At 42.5% G+C, this 19,931-nt stretch overlaps 1 protein-coding gene across 3 annotated transcripts in view; it reads left to right on the forward strand.

Annotated features, from left to right (window-relative positions):
- Window positions 1-3,831: 3,831 nt before the first annotated feature.
- SRPX2 (sushi repeat containing protein X-linked 2) overlaps window positions 3,832-19,931 on the forward strand; it is a 32,369-nt gene continuing 16,269 nt past the window's right edge. The window contains exons 1-5 of one of the 3 annotated variants that reach the window (XM_030934313.1): window positions 3,871-4,178; window positions 4,870-4,910; window positions 5,034-5,142; window positions 5,838-6,049; window positions 10,415-10,495. In XM_030934313.1, coding sequence (XP_030790173.1) covers window positions 5,968-6,049; window positions 10,415-10,495 — 163 coding nt within the window. In that variant the 5' untranslated portion in view covers window positions 3,871-4,178; window positions 4,870-4,910; window positions 5,034-5,142; window positions 5,838-5,967. Of the gene's footprint in view, window positions 4,179-4,869; window positions 4,911-5,033; window positions 5,143-5,837; window positions 6,050-10,414; window positions 10,496-19,931 lie in introns of all 3 variants that reach the window. The other 2 variants (XM_010380178.2, XM_030934314.1) reach the window with 2 other exon arrangements.

A 19,931-nucleotide genomic window follows, 5' to 3' on the forward strand; every position in this document is an offset into this window, starting at 1 on the left:
AGTGTGGCAGGGTCCCTATGTCCCCTTTTATACTGTCCTCAGTACCCTAGGACATAATGCCCTATTGATGAGTTCATTTTCTGCTCGGCCAATCCCTGTTGAGCTGATTGCTCACTGAGGTCATAACTGGTCTCTGGGAGTAACCACACAGTAATTACTCAGGATTGATTGTTGAAATTAAATAAAAAATTAAATGTCTAAGCCATCCCAGTATCACACTATCATAAAACAGAAAAAATTAAATTGAGTACCTAGATAATGTCTTGGGACGTTCCTACTGTCTCTCTTAGGAACCACTAAAAAAAAAACAAAAAAAAAAAAAAAACAAAACAAAAGCTGTATCGCTGAGAATACATCTTATCTCTTATTCACATAATAACTTTACCATTTTCATTTTCTAATCCATTTTCTAGCATCCCTTCATTACCTTTGGCTAAGTGACTATCATAGAATTTAAAGGCACATCCTACTTATTTTCTTAATGTCTCACATTTTGTATTACAGCCATCAGATACCTCATTATTTAAACAGCTAATTCATATGTACAGTTTTAAAAATCCGTTGCGTTAATGGAATATCTCTTTATTTCTATTGTCTCTTGTGTATTCCCATTCTCCTTCGCTGAAATTCTATTCTTTGTCTATTTTTATTCCTTTTTTTTCCCATCCACTCCTTTCAGATGCTCTGTGAAACCTTTCCTCCCTTTCCATCCCTGATCTTGCCTTCTTCAAAACAGCTCATAATATACAGTTTGGGACACACACACGATAAATACTTTTAAATGGTATTAAAATTCACAATTCTATGTCCATTTTCTAAGACAGTTGTTTCTAGTCTAGCCTGGTTGAGCTTTCCTGAGATCTCAACTAGGGAAGTCAGTTTCCATATCTAATATTTCATAAAACAATACCTTATTTACTGCTGAGGGGCTTCATATTAAAAGTCTTAAAGTTGAAAATGGTACTGAACTTTAAGAAACTTAAGAAATTGACTATGCCTGGATGCTGTCAGTCTCCTTATCTACCTTTGTCTTATCTTCCCAACCAAACCACAGGGAGAGGTGTTTTATTTCACTTTATAGCCTTGCAGTGTCTAACATTGTGTTTTACACACTGAGTACATGCTGTGGAAACATTGGGGTTATTATAATTAACCTCACTTGTTTTGGGTGAGCTCTTTATGTTATTAATCCCAGTGCTTCACAAGAATGCTGTCCTTCTCCTCTGACATATCCCCTTACTTTGATCTCCCTATGATTTCCATATTCTCCTGCTTCACTTTCTTCTTTAACCTCTTTCTGGAACCCTTCTGTCCCACTCCTTCCAGCTTTCAGTGGGATTGAGGCCTTACGCAGCATCTTCACCCTGGCATGTGCTAGGTTTTGTGTTGGATGGCTGGGGATATGAAGAAGACTAGGATAAGGTTCTTGCCTTCTAAGCACTCATAGTCTAGTCGGAGTCAGAGATAAGTAAAGAACAATGTCAGTAAGTGTGAAAAGTCCTAAAATGGAGATATGTACAAAGTGCTGTGAGAGAAAAGGAAGGCAAAGTTAACCAACTTGGGCTGGGATGGGCCGGGGGAAGCTTCTCAGCAGCGAGGGTGGGTAGAGTTCCAATAAGCCAAGAAAGGAGGGAAGGGACTATAGAGCAGAGTGAACACATCTGTGCAGAGGCTCCGGGGTGCGAAAGGAAAACAAGAAGCTCAAGGAGGAGCATGAGGTGGAGTGTGTCCAGAATTAGGAGGCATGGGATGTGCTTAATACTAGGCTAAGGACATAGGTGGGGTTTGCTTGTGAAGAGCATGGTATGCAATGCTAAGGAACTCAGACGATGCCAAGAGGGAGCCAGTAAAGGGGGGTTTAAGAAAGAAAAACTCTGGTAGAATGTATTACTTTACTTGTTCCCTCTCTCTCTCTCAAATTCCTCTCTCTCTCTCTCTCTCTCTCTCACACACACACACACACACACTCAAACACACAGACACACACATTTAATATATTCACTATTTTCTCACATATAAGTTTAAAATAACCTCCTATATCTGATTTTCTGGCCCTACCCTATTTATTCAACTTTGTTTTCTATCTCTCCCTGAAACCTCTTAGCAGTTGGCCCCTCCCTCCTCTGACCTAACAGTGAGCTCTTGTTGATGGCATTTCCTTTGCCTGAGACTAGACCAAGGCCCACCTCTTCTTAGATGCCCCCCTCCTCTGACCTCCTCCTAGCGTCCTTAAAGTCTGTAACGCAGGTTTTGGTAGTTTATTACCATAGGGAGTTGTATTGTTTTATAATTGATTGTGTCCCTCTTCTCTCCCCTACTAAACATAAACTCCGGGAGCTGGAGAGTAAGCTCCATAAGATCAAGAATCACACATTACTTGCTCACCACTGTATCTGCACTGCTTAGCTTATAGTAGATGACCAATAAAGATTCCGTAAACACACGCAATAGTAATTAAGAACATGCTTGTTTGATGTCTGTCTCCTCTGTTCCATGAGGGCAGGGATTTTTGTCTGTTTTGTTCACTGATGTTTCTCAAATACCTGGAACCATGTGTGGCACATAATAGATGCTCAACAAGTATTTGTTGAATTAATTATGAATTACAATGCCTGGGATTTTGTCTGTCTTGTTCACCACTACATCCACCACTCTTGACGTGGTAGATACTTGATAAATTTATGGAATGAATAAGGCCATGACGATCACGTCTTCTTTTTTTTTTTTCTTCTGAGACGGAGTCTCACTCCCTCACCCAGGCTGGAGTGCAGTGGCGTGATCTCAGGTCACTGCCACCTCTGCCTCCTGGGTTCAAGCAATTCTCCTGCCTCAGCCTCCTGAGTAGCTAGGATTACAGGCACTACCACGCCCGGCTAATTTTTTTTTTTATTTAGTAGAGACAGGGTTTCACCATGTTGGCCAGGCTAATCTTGAACTCCTGACCTCGTGATCTGCCCTCCTCAGCCTCCCAAAGTGCTGGGATTACAGGCGTGAGCCGCTGCGCCCAACCACATCTTCTTTACATAGGTATTACTTTGTTAAGCATATGGTAGATACTCAATACATATTTGTCACAGGTGGATTGGAAATGAAGCAGGCTCAGGCTTGCTTTTGAACTTTGTATTCTCATAAGTACAATTCTTCCCCTTATGACTGAGAAGGGGTTACCAATTTGCTTGCATACACAGGAGAAACACCCTTTCTACAACAGTTTAAAATTCTTCCTTCTATAACCACTGATTTTCCAAGAGATGGAAATGTCAACTGTGAGGGGAGGGAGATTGTAAGTAGCTGGTCTGTGCTATGGCAGAACAGTCTCATTATCAGATACTAAAATGAAAAAATCTTGCTGAGTGAAACGTAACCCTCCATCAGAGACCACTGGGATGCAGCTAGATTTGCTCAAACAGCCTCCCACTAAAGCCTCTCCAGGCATGCTTTCCTTCCATTCTTAGTAAGGGAAATCAGTCTTGATTCTTCAGGCAAGAAGTACATGTTTGGTTTTTTTTTTTTTTTTTTTGTAAACAATATAATCTTAACAGAAACTGAAGTCCAGAGAAGTTAGGTCACTGGCATGAGGGTTTCAAAGTGTATCTGACCTGATACCATATAGATTGCAAGATAATTCAGAGTTGGGAGCCTAAGGAATTACAGGAGAAATCTTAGGGAATGTCAAAATCAGCTACAGTCTTCCCTTCTCTTTGGTGTTTGTGAGTGTTTGTGAAATTCCTTTTCATTCAATTCTTATGTCATGCTGAGTCATAAAAAGAAGTGTTCTTCAGTGCAACACATCTCTGGAGGCCGCTTAAGCCAGCCTCTGTGTTAGTCATCACTATACTCACAGGCTTGGAGCCAGTGCCATTCACACTTCCCCCTCTTCTGCAGCAGACGGACTGAGTTTCTCTAATCCCTGTGTTCCTTCTCCCCCATCTTTCTAAAACCCTTCTCTGAGAGAGGAATAACTATAGCTTCGGGGATAATATAGCTTTAAGGAAACTTTTGGCAGATGCGGACGTCGTAACATCTGGGCAGTGTTAACAGAATCCCGGAGGTCGGGACAGACCAGGAGCCACTCGTTCTAGGAATGTTGAAGTAGAAGGTTTTTTCCAATTGATGAGAGGAGCAGAGAGGAAGGAGAAAGAGGAGAGAGAAAAAGGGCACAAAATACCATAAAACAGGTAAGATCTGCAACTAATCCCTCCACACTCCACTACCCCAATGCACAATTGTGAAGGGGATAAGGAGATCCAGGACTTGGGCAACATGGCTGGGGGTGGAGGTCGGGGGAGAAGTTATTTTATGAAGCTGGATCATATGCTGCTTTTCATTTATGCTGCGACCTGACTGCAAACACATGTTCCCAGCAACTTCTTGGCCCACAGCAGAGGGATGGGATGGTTGACTCTAGTGAGTCAAGTATTAAGCCTGAGATTGGGGAGAAGCTGGGCAGGTAAGAGGTCACAGGTTCAGAGTATTGGGTCTGAAAAAGGAATGCCTCTGCTCCAGAACAAAGGAACTAGATGGAGGCTAGATGTGGGAGAGGGGTCGGTGATTAATTATCTAACTGTTCGTTTTCCTGGATCTCTCTTTAATCCCCTCTTTCTCCTCCTTTTGTTGCCTCTTTCTGTGTTTATCCATCTCTTTCCTTCAGCTCTGTCAGATTTTCTTTCCTTCCATCCCACATTTTTCTACTTCCCTTGCCTCCTTCGTTTACTCTTTTTCTCCGTCCTGCCTCCCTGTCACTTTCTAGACAAAATCTGAAGCCAAGCAGCAATGAATTAGAAAAGAAATTTTTCCCTTTCTTGGGCTTTGCATGTCCCTTAGGAACTCTGGCCAGGATCTACCACCTTTTTGTTTCTCTATTTCTAGGACTGACTCCTCCCCTGAGCATGGCATTTCATTGAAAGCATGTGAGTGAATGGGTGCTTGCTGAAATGCCCAGTGGCCAATTTATACCAATGGGCAGCAAATTTTAATACTGTCATTTACAAAGTATTTGCCTACTGGGAACCACAAAACTCTCATCCCATTAGGGTGAGGACACGGCAGGAAGTGAGATGGCAATTGGAGCTTGTTCACCCTCTCCTCATGTACCTCAGCAGGTCCTCCTCTACCTCGCTGATTTCCTGCTGGCCCAGCAAGGTAAAACTAGAGGGTTAGGCTGGACTTGAAAGCCAGAAGCCACTACCAAACCACTAAGCCTTAAAACCCAAAGCTAAGAACAGAGCCAGAGTATAGTTACTGCCTGGGAGACTAAAGAAGGGAAACATTCAGTCCTGTCCAATACAAAATTGGTAATAATATTGTCTAATATATAAATTACTTCCCTATATGACAGGCAATAATCAATTCATGAGGTAGAGAGTATTATGATTCCGATTTTATAGACGAGGAAACCGAGGCTCAGAGAAGTTAAAAAATTTGTCCAAGACCCCATAGCTAATAGGTGACAGAATTGGATTCACATCCAGACCTGTGTAACATCAGTGTTCAAATTCTTAGACCACATATGCTAACGCTTTCCCAGATTAGTGGCTAGGAAATGTTAGTTGAATGAATGAAACCTAATGGTAGCCTTTAGGTCACCAGGTTATGTTGGCCTTTTCCTGGTCTCAGTACTTCAGTGTCCCTCTCTATAACTTGGATCATGGAGCATTTGCGTCTGATCCCACCAGGGTCAGTTGAAGATTGGTTGTTTTACGTCCTCCTCCTCCCGGGAGGAAAAGGGACCACAAATAACAAGCAGAGTCTTGTTATTCTATAACATGAAAGATTCTTATGAGGGAGATAATATAGAAAGCATTCATTAATTATAAAATCTCTCTTCTTCCTCACAGATCCCATATTTCTGCTTCCCCACTTTTGGAAGTTAATTGATGGCTGACTTCTGAAAGTCACTTTCCTTTATCCTGGTACTTCAGGCCATACATACATCTTTTCTTGTCTCCATAATCCTCCCTTTCAAGGATGGCCAGTCAACTAACTCAAAGAGGAGCTCTCTCTCTGCTGTTCTTCCTAACTCCAGCAGTGACACCAACATGGTATGCAGGTAAGTTCTAGGAGCTGTTGTCTGTTATTTCCAGGAAGGATAAGTCCTAGACCAAGACTTGGAGAAGAAAGAGTTAGACTACAAAAAGACACACTTATTTTCTATACAGAGAAGTATTAAAGGACAATAAAGATGGTTAAATATTGCAACAGACTACCAAGGGAGGCTTTTAAGGCAGTCTAACAAGAGGTATTTGAAATAGGCCACACTAGTACAAACATGAGAAGGTTGGACATCACCTTTGAGGCCATTGTCTCACCTGCTTGTGTAGTTAGCTTCCTGAAAACCATTTTCTAATATGAAATCCTTTATGAGTCAAATCGTTATTAATATTAATCCTTTTATGAGTCAAATACCCTTGTCAAGACCACAAAAATGGACTTAGACCACAAATCTCATGTGGGAAAAATAAGGGGGCAGGCAATCTATTCAAGGGAAACAAGAATCCATCAGACTTCTTCCCTCCCTCCCTCCCTCCCTGACCTTATTTATAAAATGAGATTTTTATAGCCCTTTTATGCCAAAGCTGTCAGTGGTAATACAGATCACATCCTTTTAATCAGGAATTTCCCAGTTTCCTTTCATTTGTTCTTTACTTCAGAAGGGATGGAGTTTTCTGGATTCCTGAACATTTCATTCTTCACCCAGAGAGCCAGAGAACAAACTCAGTGAGAAGAGGGAAAGGGGAGGGGGAAGGGATGAGGGCAGGATAATGAAGTGGCATACAGAGGTTTTATATGGGGCCCAGCTGGCATTCCAAGTGCTAAGAATATTCTGTGGCCTGCAGTGTCTGCCCTCACAGGGGCCAGTAGGGAGGAGAGGGGGAAGGAGACAGGCCCAACCAATGGGGTTAGGAAAATATCCAGAGATGAGTAAATAACAAACTGCTCCCATCACAGCCACAGTCATTGCAGCTAAAATTTTCCACATGCCCTTAGCTCCTGGTGGAGGCCTTTGGCAGTAGTTCTGTTTGTCTGGAACAGCTGCATCAAGTTTTCAAACAAATATGCAAACTTCTTCCCCTTTTTGGCTTAACCTGGCTTTGTAGGGGGTGAAGCACAAGGACTGACATTGAGATGAAAAAATTCAAGTCAAGCCCTTGGCAGAGCATATCCTGTTTGGGGTTAGAGGTGCCCCAAGTCTCCAGGAGATAAATATGCGACTGTCCTCCCCAACCTCCCCTAGCTTCAGTTCATTTACAGAGACCAAAATCCAGCCAAAGACCACAGGACTAAAGCAGTGGAGATTACATGGCTTGAAGCCCAATTCTGAACACCTGTATGAAACCTCATGGCATGCAAAGGTCTTTACCTTTCCCAAAAGAGAAGCCTGAGCTGTTGGAGTCATGAGCACACAGCAGTTTTTTAAAAGTTAGATTCAGTTGAGGTTCTCAAAGGGCTATTTGAAAAGGTGGAACTCCCTACTTCCACATGAATCACGAGTCACCATTCCTGAGGAGCTCAGATTGGTGAGGCCTCTGCCAGCCTTGCAATTCCACTCATTCTTCCCTCTTCTATCCTTAGGAGACCACATGATGAGAGACATTTCCCCTACACTGCTAGCTCAGCTGTTGAGCTTGCCTTCATGCATTTGTTCATTCATTCCTTCAACAAATATTTATTGAGCACTCTTTATGCATCCAGGACTGTTTTGTTTACTTCTACAGCCTTGTCTTCAAATGGGCATAGCACAGAAAAGCAGCCAAATGTGGATTCAGGGCTAATCAGAAAAAGGGTCCAGGAATAATCAGCAGTGGTTGGGAGAAGTTAAGAATATAAATAAAGCAAAGAATGGGTTAAAAGTGTGTGCTGGCGTATCTGTGCAGCCCAGAAAGTCAAACTGTATTTGTCATCATAAACCAAGGATTAATATGAATCTTAAAATAGTCTTTTAACTATCAATTACATGTCTAACTATACTTTTGTGAAGGGCAGTGCTTAGAGGGCCTGACTGTACTATGGAGGTTGGAGGAGCCCAGTAACAGACCACACAGTAACCAAGCACTGATTGATCTAAAGGAACTGAGGAATGCTCCCCAAGTCCTTCCCCCAGGGCTAAAGAGGGACAAGCAGACAGAATAATGTAGGGAGTGTTCCCCTTTAATTTCATTCTTATACCCATCTTAGAATTCCACCATTTGCAAAAAAAAGAAGAAAATACTCAGATAGGCAAAGAGGGGAAATGGGAAAATGGAAAGGTTTAAAGTGGCAAGGTGGTCTGAACCCTTTCTCCACACAAAGCATAGTTGGCACTGGTCCAGCTACTTCCGCATCCTGATGGAGACTGTAATTATCTTATTGAGTCTTCCCCCACAGTTTTCCTACATCCCCTGTAAATGTGGAATGATGTAAAATGCTTGGTGGCCTTCGATCCCACACACACAGTAAAAAAGCTGGATTGCAAAAGAGATTTTGGACTTTTACCCCAGTTGGACATTGTCAAAAGCTCTCCCCTAATCACCATCTTCAGTGGAGTGTCTGAGTTTGGTATCTAGGGGGTCAAGCAGACCTGGGCTGGAATGCCCACTCTGCTACTTAATAACTGGGAGACCTTGGACAACCTCCTTGGTTCCTCAAGCCTGTTTCTTCGGCTTTATATTGGAGCACATTAGTAATACCTACCCTGCTGACATGTTACGGTGACATAATGAGCTAACATATGTCATGTGCTTAACACAGAATGTGAGCTGAGAGATGTTAGCAGCCATTGTCATAGTTGTTGTTGTTGTTACCATTATCAAGCCACAGGGCTTTGACACTTCTGTTTTCTCTTCTGGTAAACAGTCCTTTGCTCCCTGCTGAGCCATTTCTTCAAAAGCTGGACTCTGTAACCAGAGCAGGGAGACCTAATACTTTAGGGAATCACACACATCTGGCCTCCTGTTTACAGGACCTATAAGGCTTTGAGGCTAATACCGAACTGAAACCGCTCACGAGAATTCCATGACCCCCCTCCTCCCCCACGCCCACCAATGAAACCTCCCGTTATGAGAGAAAAGAGAGCAGGGGAGATGAGGCCTGAGAAGAAATAAACAGAAGCCAGAAGAACTGAAATGGGAAAACAGAAAAAAAGAAAAAGGGGAAAAAGAAAAAATGAACTCTTTCCTTTGGAATGAGGGCAAACCAACGAGGACATGATTTCATAAGGCAAACTTTCAATTGATTCATTCCCTTGTTCACTAAATTGGACTGGTTTCCCAATACCTCACCTCCCCCACCCCTAGTCTGGGCTTGTGGGGAATGGAGAAGCTTCATCATCTTGCCCTCTGCTCCGCCCTTTAGTGCAGGGGTCCTGTGCCTCTTCCCAAGAGGAGGAGGCGAGCTTGTGGCCTGAGTGTTTACACAGGCCAAAGGGCTCCAGCACTAAAACCCAGCCCTGTCCTGGAAGCACACCCTCTCCTGGAAATACGGAATTGTCTCTTGACTCCAACACAGCTGGCTACGCTGTTCTTGTGCGTGCGTTAGGGCTCAGGGAGGCTGGAAGGAGGGCTTCCGGAAACTTTGCTCCGGAAAGGACCAAGTTGTTTTCCAATTAGTTCGTATTCATGACCGATTTCCTGCCGTCTGGTGGAACACACTGTTTAGTCTCCCAGACAGCCGCAGACCTGCCTCCACTAGGGACTGGGCCACTTAACTGGATGGAGATAGATTAGGAATGTTCTCTAGCTCAGCAGCTCCCTGTTAAAGTTCCTTGTGATTAGAGAAACAGAAAATTTATCCGAAGGACTCTGCCTTCTCTGTTCTCCAAACCAGGGCAAAGTGCTCACAAAACTGCTTTCATTTCCTCTTGCCTTTTAAGTCACCCCTCTCGGCCTTGGCACGCCACCCCCAGCAATGGTAATCCAATGACAAAAAGGCCCGTGCCCTGTGGGCTAGTGGAAACCTGAGTAACTGTTTCTCTTTGAGGACTGTGAGCAGGACTGTCACTAGGGGGAAGACACAGGTTCTGTTTTTTCCTCCTATCTGGGACCACAGTCCATTCTCAGAGCTTAGTCCCCAGTGTCTTACCAAGACTCATGTGTTGCTTCAAGGAAATGGGTCATTTACAGTCCAGATTGACAGGACTGATGTATGGTCAGGTTCAATTTTTTTCTTTTAGATGGAGTCTTCTAGTGCTCGCAGTAACTGGCCCCACAACGATGAGCCTGCCCTCTATGCAACTGAGGTGCTGAGATTCACCCACAATAGTTCTGCTGCCTTACAACACAGGATTTCCCCCCACTAAATATCCACCTGGCTCCCCACCCATGGAATGCCATGTCCTAAGGAAGTGACAAAGTTGGAAATTTGGATGAGAGGGGGAAGGTTGAGAAGAACTTGAGTGAGAAATCAAGACACCATCTTGATATTGTCTTCCTTATTCTAGGTTCTGGCTACTATCCAGATGAAAGCTACAATGAAGTATATGCAGAGGAGGTCCCACGGGCTCCTGCCCTGGACTACCGAGGTAATCCACCCTGCTTCTCAAGCCCAGAAAAGCTCTTTTCTGGCCTCAGACCTAGGCCCTTCCCTGAAGCATCCCCATCAGGCTTGGCTCACATGTGCCCAAACTGCAGCACAGGGAATCAAGGGCTGTGATTTCTCATCATGAACTTGGGTTACTGACTTACTGTGTGACCTCACCTCTCCAGCCTGAAGGTTCTCCATGTATTATTAATCATTAAGTATCGACTAGTTACTCAATGCCTAATCCTGTGCAAGGTAAGCCTGTGGGTGATACAAGGTCTCAGATAGGGTTTTGTCCCCATCATGTAGCTGACATTCTGTTGGGGGTGATGGGGGGGTATAAAATTAGCACATGTAGGGCAAGTAAGTGTGAAGCTATGTCATAGCAGTAAATGCAATAGGATTTAAGAAAAAGAAGTCAGGAAAGGGGTCATGAAAGATGACATTTAGGCTAAGCTTAGAATGATAGGTGGGATTTTGAGAACTAGAAAGGGGAGGGGAGAACACCCAGAAAAGCAGATGGCTAAAAATATGGAAGTAAGAACAAACCTGGTAGAGGAGGGAGCTAAGAAGAAACCGGCCTGATTGGAGGAGATGGAAGGTGGAGGGAGTAGTATCAAAGAAAGTTAAATACAGGTCAGGTGCAGTGACTCATGCCTGTAAACCCAGCACTTTGGGAGGCCGAGACAGGTGGATCACTTGAGGTCAGGAGTTCGAGACCAGCCTGGTCAATATGGTGAAACCTCATCTCTAACGAAACTACAAAAAATTAGCCAGGCATGGTGGCATGTGCCTATAATCCCAGCTACTTGGGTGGCTGAGGCGGGAGAATCACTTGAACCCGGGAGGTGGAGGTTGCAGTGAGCCAAGAGCTGAGATGGCACCACTGCTCTCCAGCCTGGGCAACAAAGCAAGGCTCTGTCTCAAAAAAAAAAAAAAAAAAAAAAAAAGTTAAATATAAAGAGTGAGACCAAATTAGGAAAGACTCCATGATCTAGGGACAATACTAATGAGAAGCAGGAAAACTATCTGTGATGAAAGCTGCACAGTAAGTAATTCCTGCATTAAAAGGGAAGTTAGGCCAGGTGGTATCTGATATCCTTTCTATTTCTGATTCTTTGTTTCTTTGCTTTGCAAGCCATGCAGAAGAGTTCAGCTGTTGTACTAGGATCTACAGGGAGCCCATCACATGTTTTTGCACAGGGGCATGACACAATAAATTGTCATTTTAGAACATTAACCTGATTATTCTATGCAGAAATAGGGGTTCAGTGGTTAGGCCTGAGTCAGGGAGACTCTCCAGGAACCAGCTACAGTAATGTTGGCTAGAGATGACTGAGGGTGGTGGCAAAGAAATGGAAGGTACAGATGAACCCCATAAATGTTTCAAAGAAAGAGACGACAAGACTTAATGTACCAAGAGGCTAAGAAACAAACTGATGCCTGAAAGCACTCAGTCTGTACACCTGGAAGAATTGTAGGACCCCTCTCAGAAAAACAATGTTAAAAAAGAAAACTGGTTTGGTAAAGATGCCCTACAGGCAGCTGGAAGCGGAAAGATGAAGTTGTGTGAGTCATCAGCTTAGATAGATGGGTTGTCTGAGGGAGCAGAAGGCCAGGGTCAGAGCTTTAGAAGACATCTGTAGACATGAGTAGGAGAAGAGGAACCAGCAAGGGGAAAAAAAGAGAGTTAGTGGTCAGTCATGTAGGAAGATATCTGGGCAGTACCTGTCATATTACAGAAGCCACAGGAGAAGAGAGTTTTAAGGAAAGGAAGGGGTAAGAGATAAATTGTGTTAAATATTGCAAAAAAATCCAATTGAGGGTAGAGAAAAGATTTTATTTGGCAAGAAGGAGGTAAACGGTGACCTTTAAGGAAAACAGTTTCAACTGAGAAATTATCAGAGCTTTGAGCTCCTCTGAGCTCCTTTGTAGCTACCTTCTACTCATGTTCTTCTCACTGCCAAATGGTCCACACCCACTCCCTCTCTCTCTCTCAGCACCCACTAACTCCTAAACTCTCTACAGTCTGTTTCTCACCCACTCACAAATCTACAACCTGAAATGACATCTCTTGAAGAAAAAAGTTTTCTCCCGTGAGAGAACCGATTTCCATGACCCTTTCTTGAGCTTGTCTCTCAGTCTCTCTAGCAGCAGTGAGCACCTTCCTTTCTTCTTAATCCCCCTTCCTTGGGCTCCATGGCATTTCACAATTCTGGTCAGAGCTGAAACTGGGAAAGGAGATGGACTCTCTGGTGGTGACAATAGAGAGAATGAGACTAGGATCTGAACTTGGGTCAACCCTGACCTGTCTCCTGAGCTGATGGACTACATCTCCAGCTGCTGCTACACACTTCCATTTGGAGACGTCTAAAACAAAAATATTTCCTCTCTCCTGAAAAAGGTTCTACCTACTGACCTTCCTACTTCTGATAACACTACCATCATTCTCTTAGTTACTCGGACTTCAGAATACCTCCATGTCACCTCTAACAGGTCCTGTCACCTTTAACAGCCCCCTTTTCCTCATCACTTCCTGCCAGTCAGTCACAAAGACCTGTCATTTCTTTATTAATCCATGGGAATAAAACTTTGACCTCACACATGGATAATACAGTTGCCTCTAACTGGATTATCTGACTCATGTTTCCCCCTCCCCCAAACCTAGTGACCCACAATGATCATTTTAAATCAGAATCTGGCCTCGGTCTAGCTTCCCAGACTGACAACTTCCTACCTGTTCTCCCCACATGAAATCTGCACTTCGGTCAGGCTGTGTTCAGTACTGTGTTCCCAACTGCTTTAGCCCACACTGAGCTTTCCCTTGCCCATTTATTCGTTCATTGAATATTTATTGAGTACTTATTAGGTACCTCTTCTGAAATAAATGTTTACTGTCTAGACACACTTATTTGGCCTTCATTATGCACTATCTCTTTGGTTTACTTTTCATTACCCTCAAGAAAATAGTTCTGTATTTAACTGTATTTAACTATATTTCTGTATTTAACTGTATTTGTGTATTTAACTGTTTTTAACTGTATTTAACTGTTCTTAACTGTATTTAACTGTTTTTAACTGTATTCCTGTATTTAACTGTTTTTAACTGTACTTGTGTATTTAACTGTTTTTAACTGTATTTAACTATATTTAAGGAGTCATGTGTGTTACTCTCACAGAGCCTTGGTTAAAAGTAGATGCTGACCACCAGCATCCTGGGAGCAGAAGCCAGATTATGGGAGATTATAGTTTGGAGAGGTGGCTAGTAAAAAGCAACAGATGCAGAAGGTACTTTCACGGAGTCTGCAGCCCTATTATTAACATTAACCTTCTTCATTGGTTCTTCTTAAATGAGCATAAAGCCCTTTGGAGAAATATAAGCTGCATAAGGGCCTTTGGTTTGGAGGTCTAGTGTCTCAAAGCTCCTTTTAGGACTTAGTCTTGGCATAAAATGAATTGAGTGAAGTTAGCAATGATGAGGGGGAGGGAGTGTCCAGGAAAAGTACAACCTGAGGCCCCAGCCTCCCATGTAAAGTCTTTGTGACCTTATAATCAATAACTCTGCAACTGTAGTGCTAAAGAACTTTCTGTAATTTGGAGATGGTGTCTCCAGATGGCAGTCGTGTGTCTCAGTCACGTGCTGGAAACGAATGCTGGGAAGCACAGCATGCTGCTGCTTCAGGAAAGATGGGACACTGGCTCAAACCCAGACACTGACTTAGGGAAAAACATTCACAGGGTTGAATATTTGACACATGAAATTTCTTTTGGTTCTCACAACCAGCCCTATGGAATGGTTTATTATCCCCTATTTTACCAACCAGGAAACTAAGCTCAGGGAAGTTTTAGATTCAGAGAGTCACAGAGAATTTAAACTCAGATCTGTCTGACTCTAGAGCCATGCTTAATCCATCTCTTTCATCAAAAATATAACTCATTGTTCTAGAAAAGAAGACCAGAAAAAAAAAAAACAGAACAACCAGATCATTATTTCAAAGCAAATTGGCACGTCATTTGCTATCATCTTCACTCATCCTGCGCTTTCTGTCATTCCCTTATCCTGACTCCTAGCTTGGAGTCAGCTGGGCTGTTGCTTTCCTTGCAGCTTGCCTCATCTGTGAGCAAGCTAGTCACACTGCCTGGGTTATCTGAAGATAATAGAAGATAACAGAGAAGGCCCTTTCAAAACTGTTGTGAGCACTTTATTTTCTGCATACACCTTAAAAAGAGATAGACAGATGAATAGCTACAGAAAGCAGAGACAATGGGCCTGAGTTCAAATCTCAGCTTCTCCCCCTTCCAGCTCTTGGACTCTGGACAAACACCTATTATGTGCCAGTCACTGCTATGCATTTTATAAATGTTATTTCATTTAAATAAATTGCACGCTTACTATGTAGTGATATGGAAAGATCTCTAAATACAACTGTTAAGTTTACCAAACAAGCAATGGAGGGAAGAGTGGACATAATATGCTACCCTATGTATTAAAAAGGAAGGAAAAATAAGAAGCTATACCAACATTTGCTTTATTTGCACAAAGAAACTATTAAAAGTAGTTCTTTGGGAAGGGACTAAGTCAGGGTGGGCATGGGAGCAGGGGTTGGGGGAAGACATTGTACTTTGTAACTTTTTATACTTTTGAGGTTTTGAGTCATGTGGATATATTATCTATTCAACAAGGTCAGTGTTTACTTCAAAGTAGTAGCCTATTTTATATCTGCAGTGGCAGACACTGCGGTTACATAGGACATGGGGTTTGGAGCAGACAAAGCTTGGGTTCAAATTTCAGCTCTACCCACTACTTGCTTAGGGATCCTGGGCAATTTACTTCCTCATCTGCGAAAGAGGGATAAACACCTACATACCTTACAGGGCTGTTGGGAGAACTGTATGAGATGATATATGTGAAAAGGAAAACATATAGCATGGTGCCTAGAACACAGGAGACACACAATAAAGACTTACACATTTCTCACCAGACAATTTTACCATACAGTATTTTTGGGTTTTTTTTAGGTGGGGCGGGGGAGTTTTTTTTTTTTTTTTTAAGACAAAGTTTTGGTCTTGTTGCCCAGGCTGGAGTGCAATGGCGTGATCTTGGCTCACTTCAACCTCTGCCTCCCAGGTTCAAGCAATTCTCCTGCCTCAGCCTCCCAAGTAGCTGGGATTACAGGCACACACCACCACACGCGGCTAATTTTGTATTTTTACTAGACAGGGTTTCACCATGTTGGCCAGGCTAGTCTCGAACTCCTGACCTCAGGTGATCCACCTGCTTCGGCCTCCCAAAGTGCTGGGATTACAGGGATGAGCCACCACGCCCAGCCTGCAATACAGTATTTAACCACATTCTTTTTTCTTTTATCGATACATAATACTTAACATATTTATGGGGCACATGTTGAGTGTCATGTGCATAGACTGTGGAGTAATCAAGTCAGGGTATTTGCAGTATCTATCACCTTCAGTATTTACTATTTTTATATGTTGGTATCAAGTCCTCTCTTCTACTTAATTTGAAATATACAAAACATTGTTGCTAAGTACAGTCACCCTATTCTGCTATCAAACGTTAGAATTTATTTCTTCTAACTGTAGATTTGTATCCACAACAAACCTCTCTTCATCCCCCCTGCCACCCAGTTACCCCTCCCATTCTCTGGTGTCTATCGTTCTATTCTCTATGTCCACGAGATTAACTTTTTTAGCACCTACAATTAAGTGAGAACATGCAGTATTTGTCTTTCTGTGCCTGGCTTATTTTGCTTAACATAATGACTTCCAGTTCCATCCATGTTGCTGCAAATGACAGGATTTCATTCTTTATTATGGCCAAATACTATTCTATTATGTATATGTAGCACATTTTCTTTATCCATTAGTCCACTGATGGATACTTAGGTTGATTCCATATCTTTGCTATTGTGAATAGTGCTGTGATAAACACATGAATGCAGATCCCTTTGATATATTGATTTCTTTTCCTTTAAATAGGTACCCAGTAGTGGGACTGCTGAATCATATGGTAGTGCTAGTTCCCTCCCTTCCTTCTCTCTCTCTCTTTCTCTCTCTCTCTTTCTCTCTTTTTCTCTTTCTTTCTTTCTTTCAATGGAGTCTCACTCTTGTTGCCTAGGCTGGAGTGCAGTGGTGTGATCTTGGCTCACTGCAACCTCTGCCTCCCGGGTTCAAGCGATTCTCCTGCCTCAGCCTCCCCAGTAGCTGGGATTACAGGCATCCGCCACCATGCCCAGCTAATTTCTGTATTTTTAGTAGAAACAGGGTTTCACCATGTTGGCTAGGCTGGTCTCGAACTCCTGACCTCAGGTGATCCACCTGCCTTGGCCTCCCAAAGTGCCGAGATTACAGGTGTGAGCCACCACGCCCGGCTAGTTTTCATTGTTTAAGAAATTTCCATACTCTTTTCCTTAGTGATTATATTAATTTACATTCTCATCAACAATGTATGTTTCCCTTTTCTCTGCATCCTGGCCAGCATCTGTTATTTATGTCTTTTTTTTTTTTTTTTTTTTTTTTAAGACAGAGTCTCACTCAGTCCCCCAGGATGGAGTGCAATGGCATGATCTTGGCTCACTGCAACCTCCACCTCCTGGGTTCAAGCAATTCTTCTGCCTCAGCCTCCCGAGTTGCTGGGATTACATGCGCCCACCACCATGCCCGGCTAATTTTTTGATTTTTAGTAGAGACCGGATTTCACCATGTTGGCCAGGCTGGTCTCAAACTCCTGACCTCAAGTGATCCACCTGCATAGGCCTCCCAAAGTCCTGGGATTACAGGCATGAGCCACTGCACCTGGACTTTTTAATATTAGCCATTTTAACTGGGGTAAGATGATATCTCATTGTGTGATTTTGATTTGCATCTTCCTGATGATTAGTGATGTTGAGCATTTTTTCATATATCTGTTGGCCATTTGTGTGTCCTCTTTTGAGAAATATCTATTCGTGTCATTTGCCCAATCTTTTAGTGGAATTATTTGTTTTTCTACTGTTGAGTTGTTCGAATTCCTTGTATATACTGGACATTATTAGTCCCCTGATGGATAAGTAGTTTGCAAATATTTTCTCCCATTCAAGAGGTTGTCTCTTCACTCGGTTGTTTGTTGTTGTTTTGCTGTGCAGGAGCCTTTTAGTTTAATATAGCCCTCTTGGTCTATTTTTGTTTTTGTTTCTTGTGCTTTTGAGGTCTTAACCATAAAATTGTTGCCTAGACCAATATCCTGAGGAGTTTTCCCTATGTTTTCTTCTAGTAATTTTATACTTCTGGGTCTTACATTTAAGTTTTTACTCCATCTTGAGTAAATTTTTGGATATGAGAGATGGGGGTCCAATTTCATTATTCTGTATAAGGTTATCTAGTTTTCTAAGCACCATTTATTGAAGAGAATGTCCTTTCCCCAGTGTATGTTCTTGATGGCCTTGTCAAAGATCAGTTGGCTATAAATAAATGAATTGATTTATTTATATTCTGTTCCATTGATCTATGTATCTATTTTTTTTTTTTTTTTTTTTTTTTTTTTTTTTTTTTTTTTTTTTTTTTTGGAGACAAAGTCTCGCTCTGTCGCCCAGGCTGGAGTGCAGTGGCTGGATCTCAGCTCACTGCAAGCTCCGCCTCCTGGGTTTACGCCATTCTCCTGCCTCAGCCTCCCGAGTAGCTGGGACTACAGGTGCCCACCACCTCGCCCGGCTAGTTTTTCGTATTCTTTTAGTAGAGACGGGGTTTCACCGTGTTAGCCAGGATGGTCTCGATCTCCTGACCTCGTGATCCGCCCGTCTCGGCCTCCCAAAGTGCTGGGATTACAGGCTTGAGCCACCGCACCCGGCCTATATATCTATTTTTATACCAATACCGTGTTGTTTTGGTTACTATAGCCTTACAATATATTTTGACGTCAGGTAATGTGATGCCTCTAGCTTTTTTTTTTTTTTTTTTTTTTTCGTTCAGGATTGCTTTGGCTATTCTGGCTTTTTAAGTTCCATATGAATTTTAGGATTGCTTTTTCTACCTCTGTGAAAAATGATGTTGATATTTTGATAGAAATTGCATTGAATCTGTAAATTGCTTTGAGCAATATGGTCATTTTAACAATATTAATTCGTCTGATCCATGAACACGGGATATCTATTTTTTGTGTCCTCTTTAATTTCTTTCATCAATGTTTTATAATTTTCAGTGTATAGGTTTTCACTTCTTTGGTTAAGTTTATTTCTAGATTTCTTTGTAGCTATTGTAAATGGAATTGCCTTCTTGATTTCTTTTAACCACATCCTCGATCAGCTTCCCATGGGCATTCTTTGGGTACAGTTGCTCAGCCACTTATGAAATTTTAACCGTATTGTCACCTCTCCTGTATTTCATCTCATCCACATCAATGACATGAAAAGCATTGTCACATGCCTCACTTACTTCCACGTAGTGTATCCACCATTCCCCCTGCTCTACCAGTCTGGTGACCCTGCCCAAACAGGAAATTAGGTCAATCTGGAATTACTTGTTCCAGAGGGTTCCTGGAGATCACTACTTCTCTGTGTAACATATACGCCTTATGTTTAAATATTCTAGAACACTATGCTATCAGTGCTGTCAGTGTCACTAGGCTATAGTTCCCAGAGACTTCTTATTTGAAAACTGAGATTGTGTTTGCTCTTCTCCAGCCTTTCAACGTTTTTCTCTTTATGCTAGGATTTTTCTGGGTCAGAAAATTTGAACTTATTTACAATAGTTGGGGCGTCTTCTACTGTCTCAGCATTTAGCCTGACCTTTATATTTCCCTTTACCGTTCTTACTTATTCTACCCATTCCAATCTGATGTGTATTTTCCTTGACAGACTGTGGGAGAGATATAGAATGGGAGTGATTGTTGAGGTCCCAGCCTGCCAAATAAGATCTTTGTGATATGTGTTGTGGCCTTATAATCAACAGCTCTGCAACTGTAGTGCTTAAAAGACTTTCTGTAATTTGGAGATGGTGTCTCCAGATGGCAGCCATGTGTCACTGCCCCAGGCTCGAAAGTAATGCTGGTAGCCCCAAGAGTAGTGTTTACTGAAGAAAAGATTTCTCACTGTCATCTGTCTTCATTCTCCAGTTGCACTCAGAAAGAGGCTCTAGCCTTTCTTTGTTCCTTTGGTGTCTCATCTACTTTTTTTTTTCAAAGCTCCCCCTTTTTTTTTTGTCCCTTAGGATGTGGGAACTGAATGTCCCTTAGGATGTGGGAACTGAATCAACTCATATGGGGCTTCAGCCTTCCCAACCCTAGGCTAACAGACCCATGCCATGCTGTGTGTGTGCATCCTTGGGCAGGTGGCTCTCTGCTTGCTTATATGTGCCCCTTTAAACTCTGAACCCACTAAAGAGTCATTTATTTTGTATAGCCTGTGAGGCATCTTTATGATGCCTTTATGATTTAACAGCCATAT

The sequence above is a fragment of the Rhinopithecus roxellana genome, chromosome 7 (assembly GCF_007565055.1).
Source record: "Rhinopithecus roxellana isolate Shanxi Qingling chromosome 7, ASM756505v1, whole genome shotgun sequence".
Taxonomy (NCBI): domain Eukaryota; kingdom Metazoa; phylum Chordata; class Mammalia; order Primates; family Cercopithecidae; genus Rhinopithecus; species Rhinopithecus roxellana.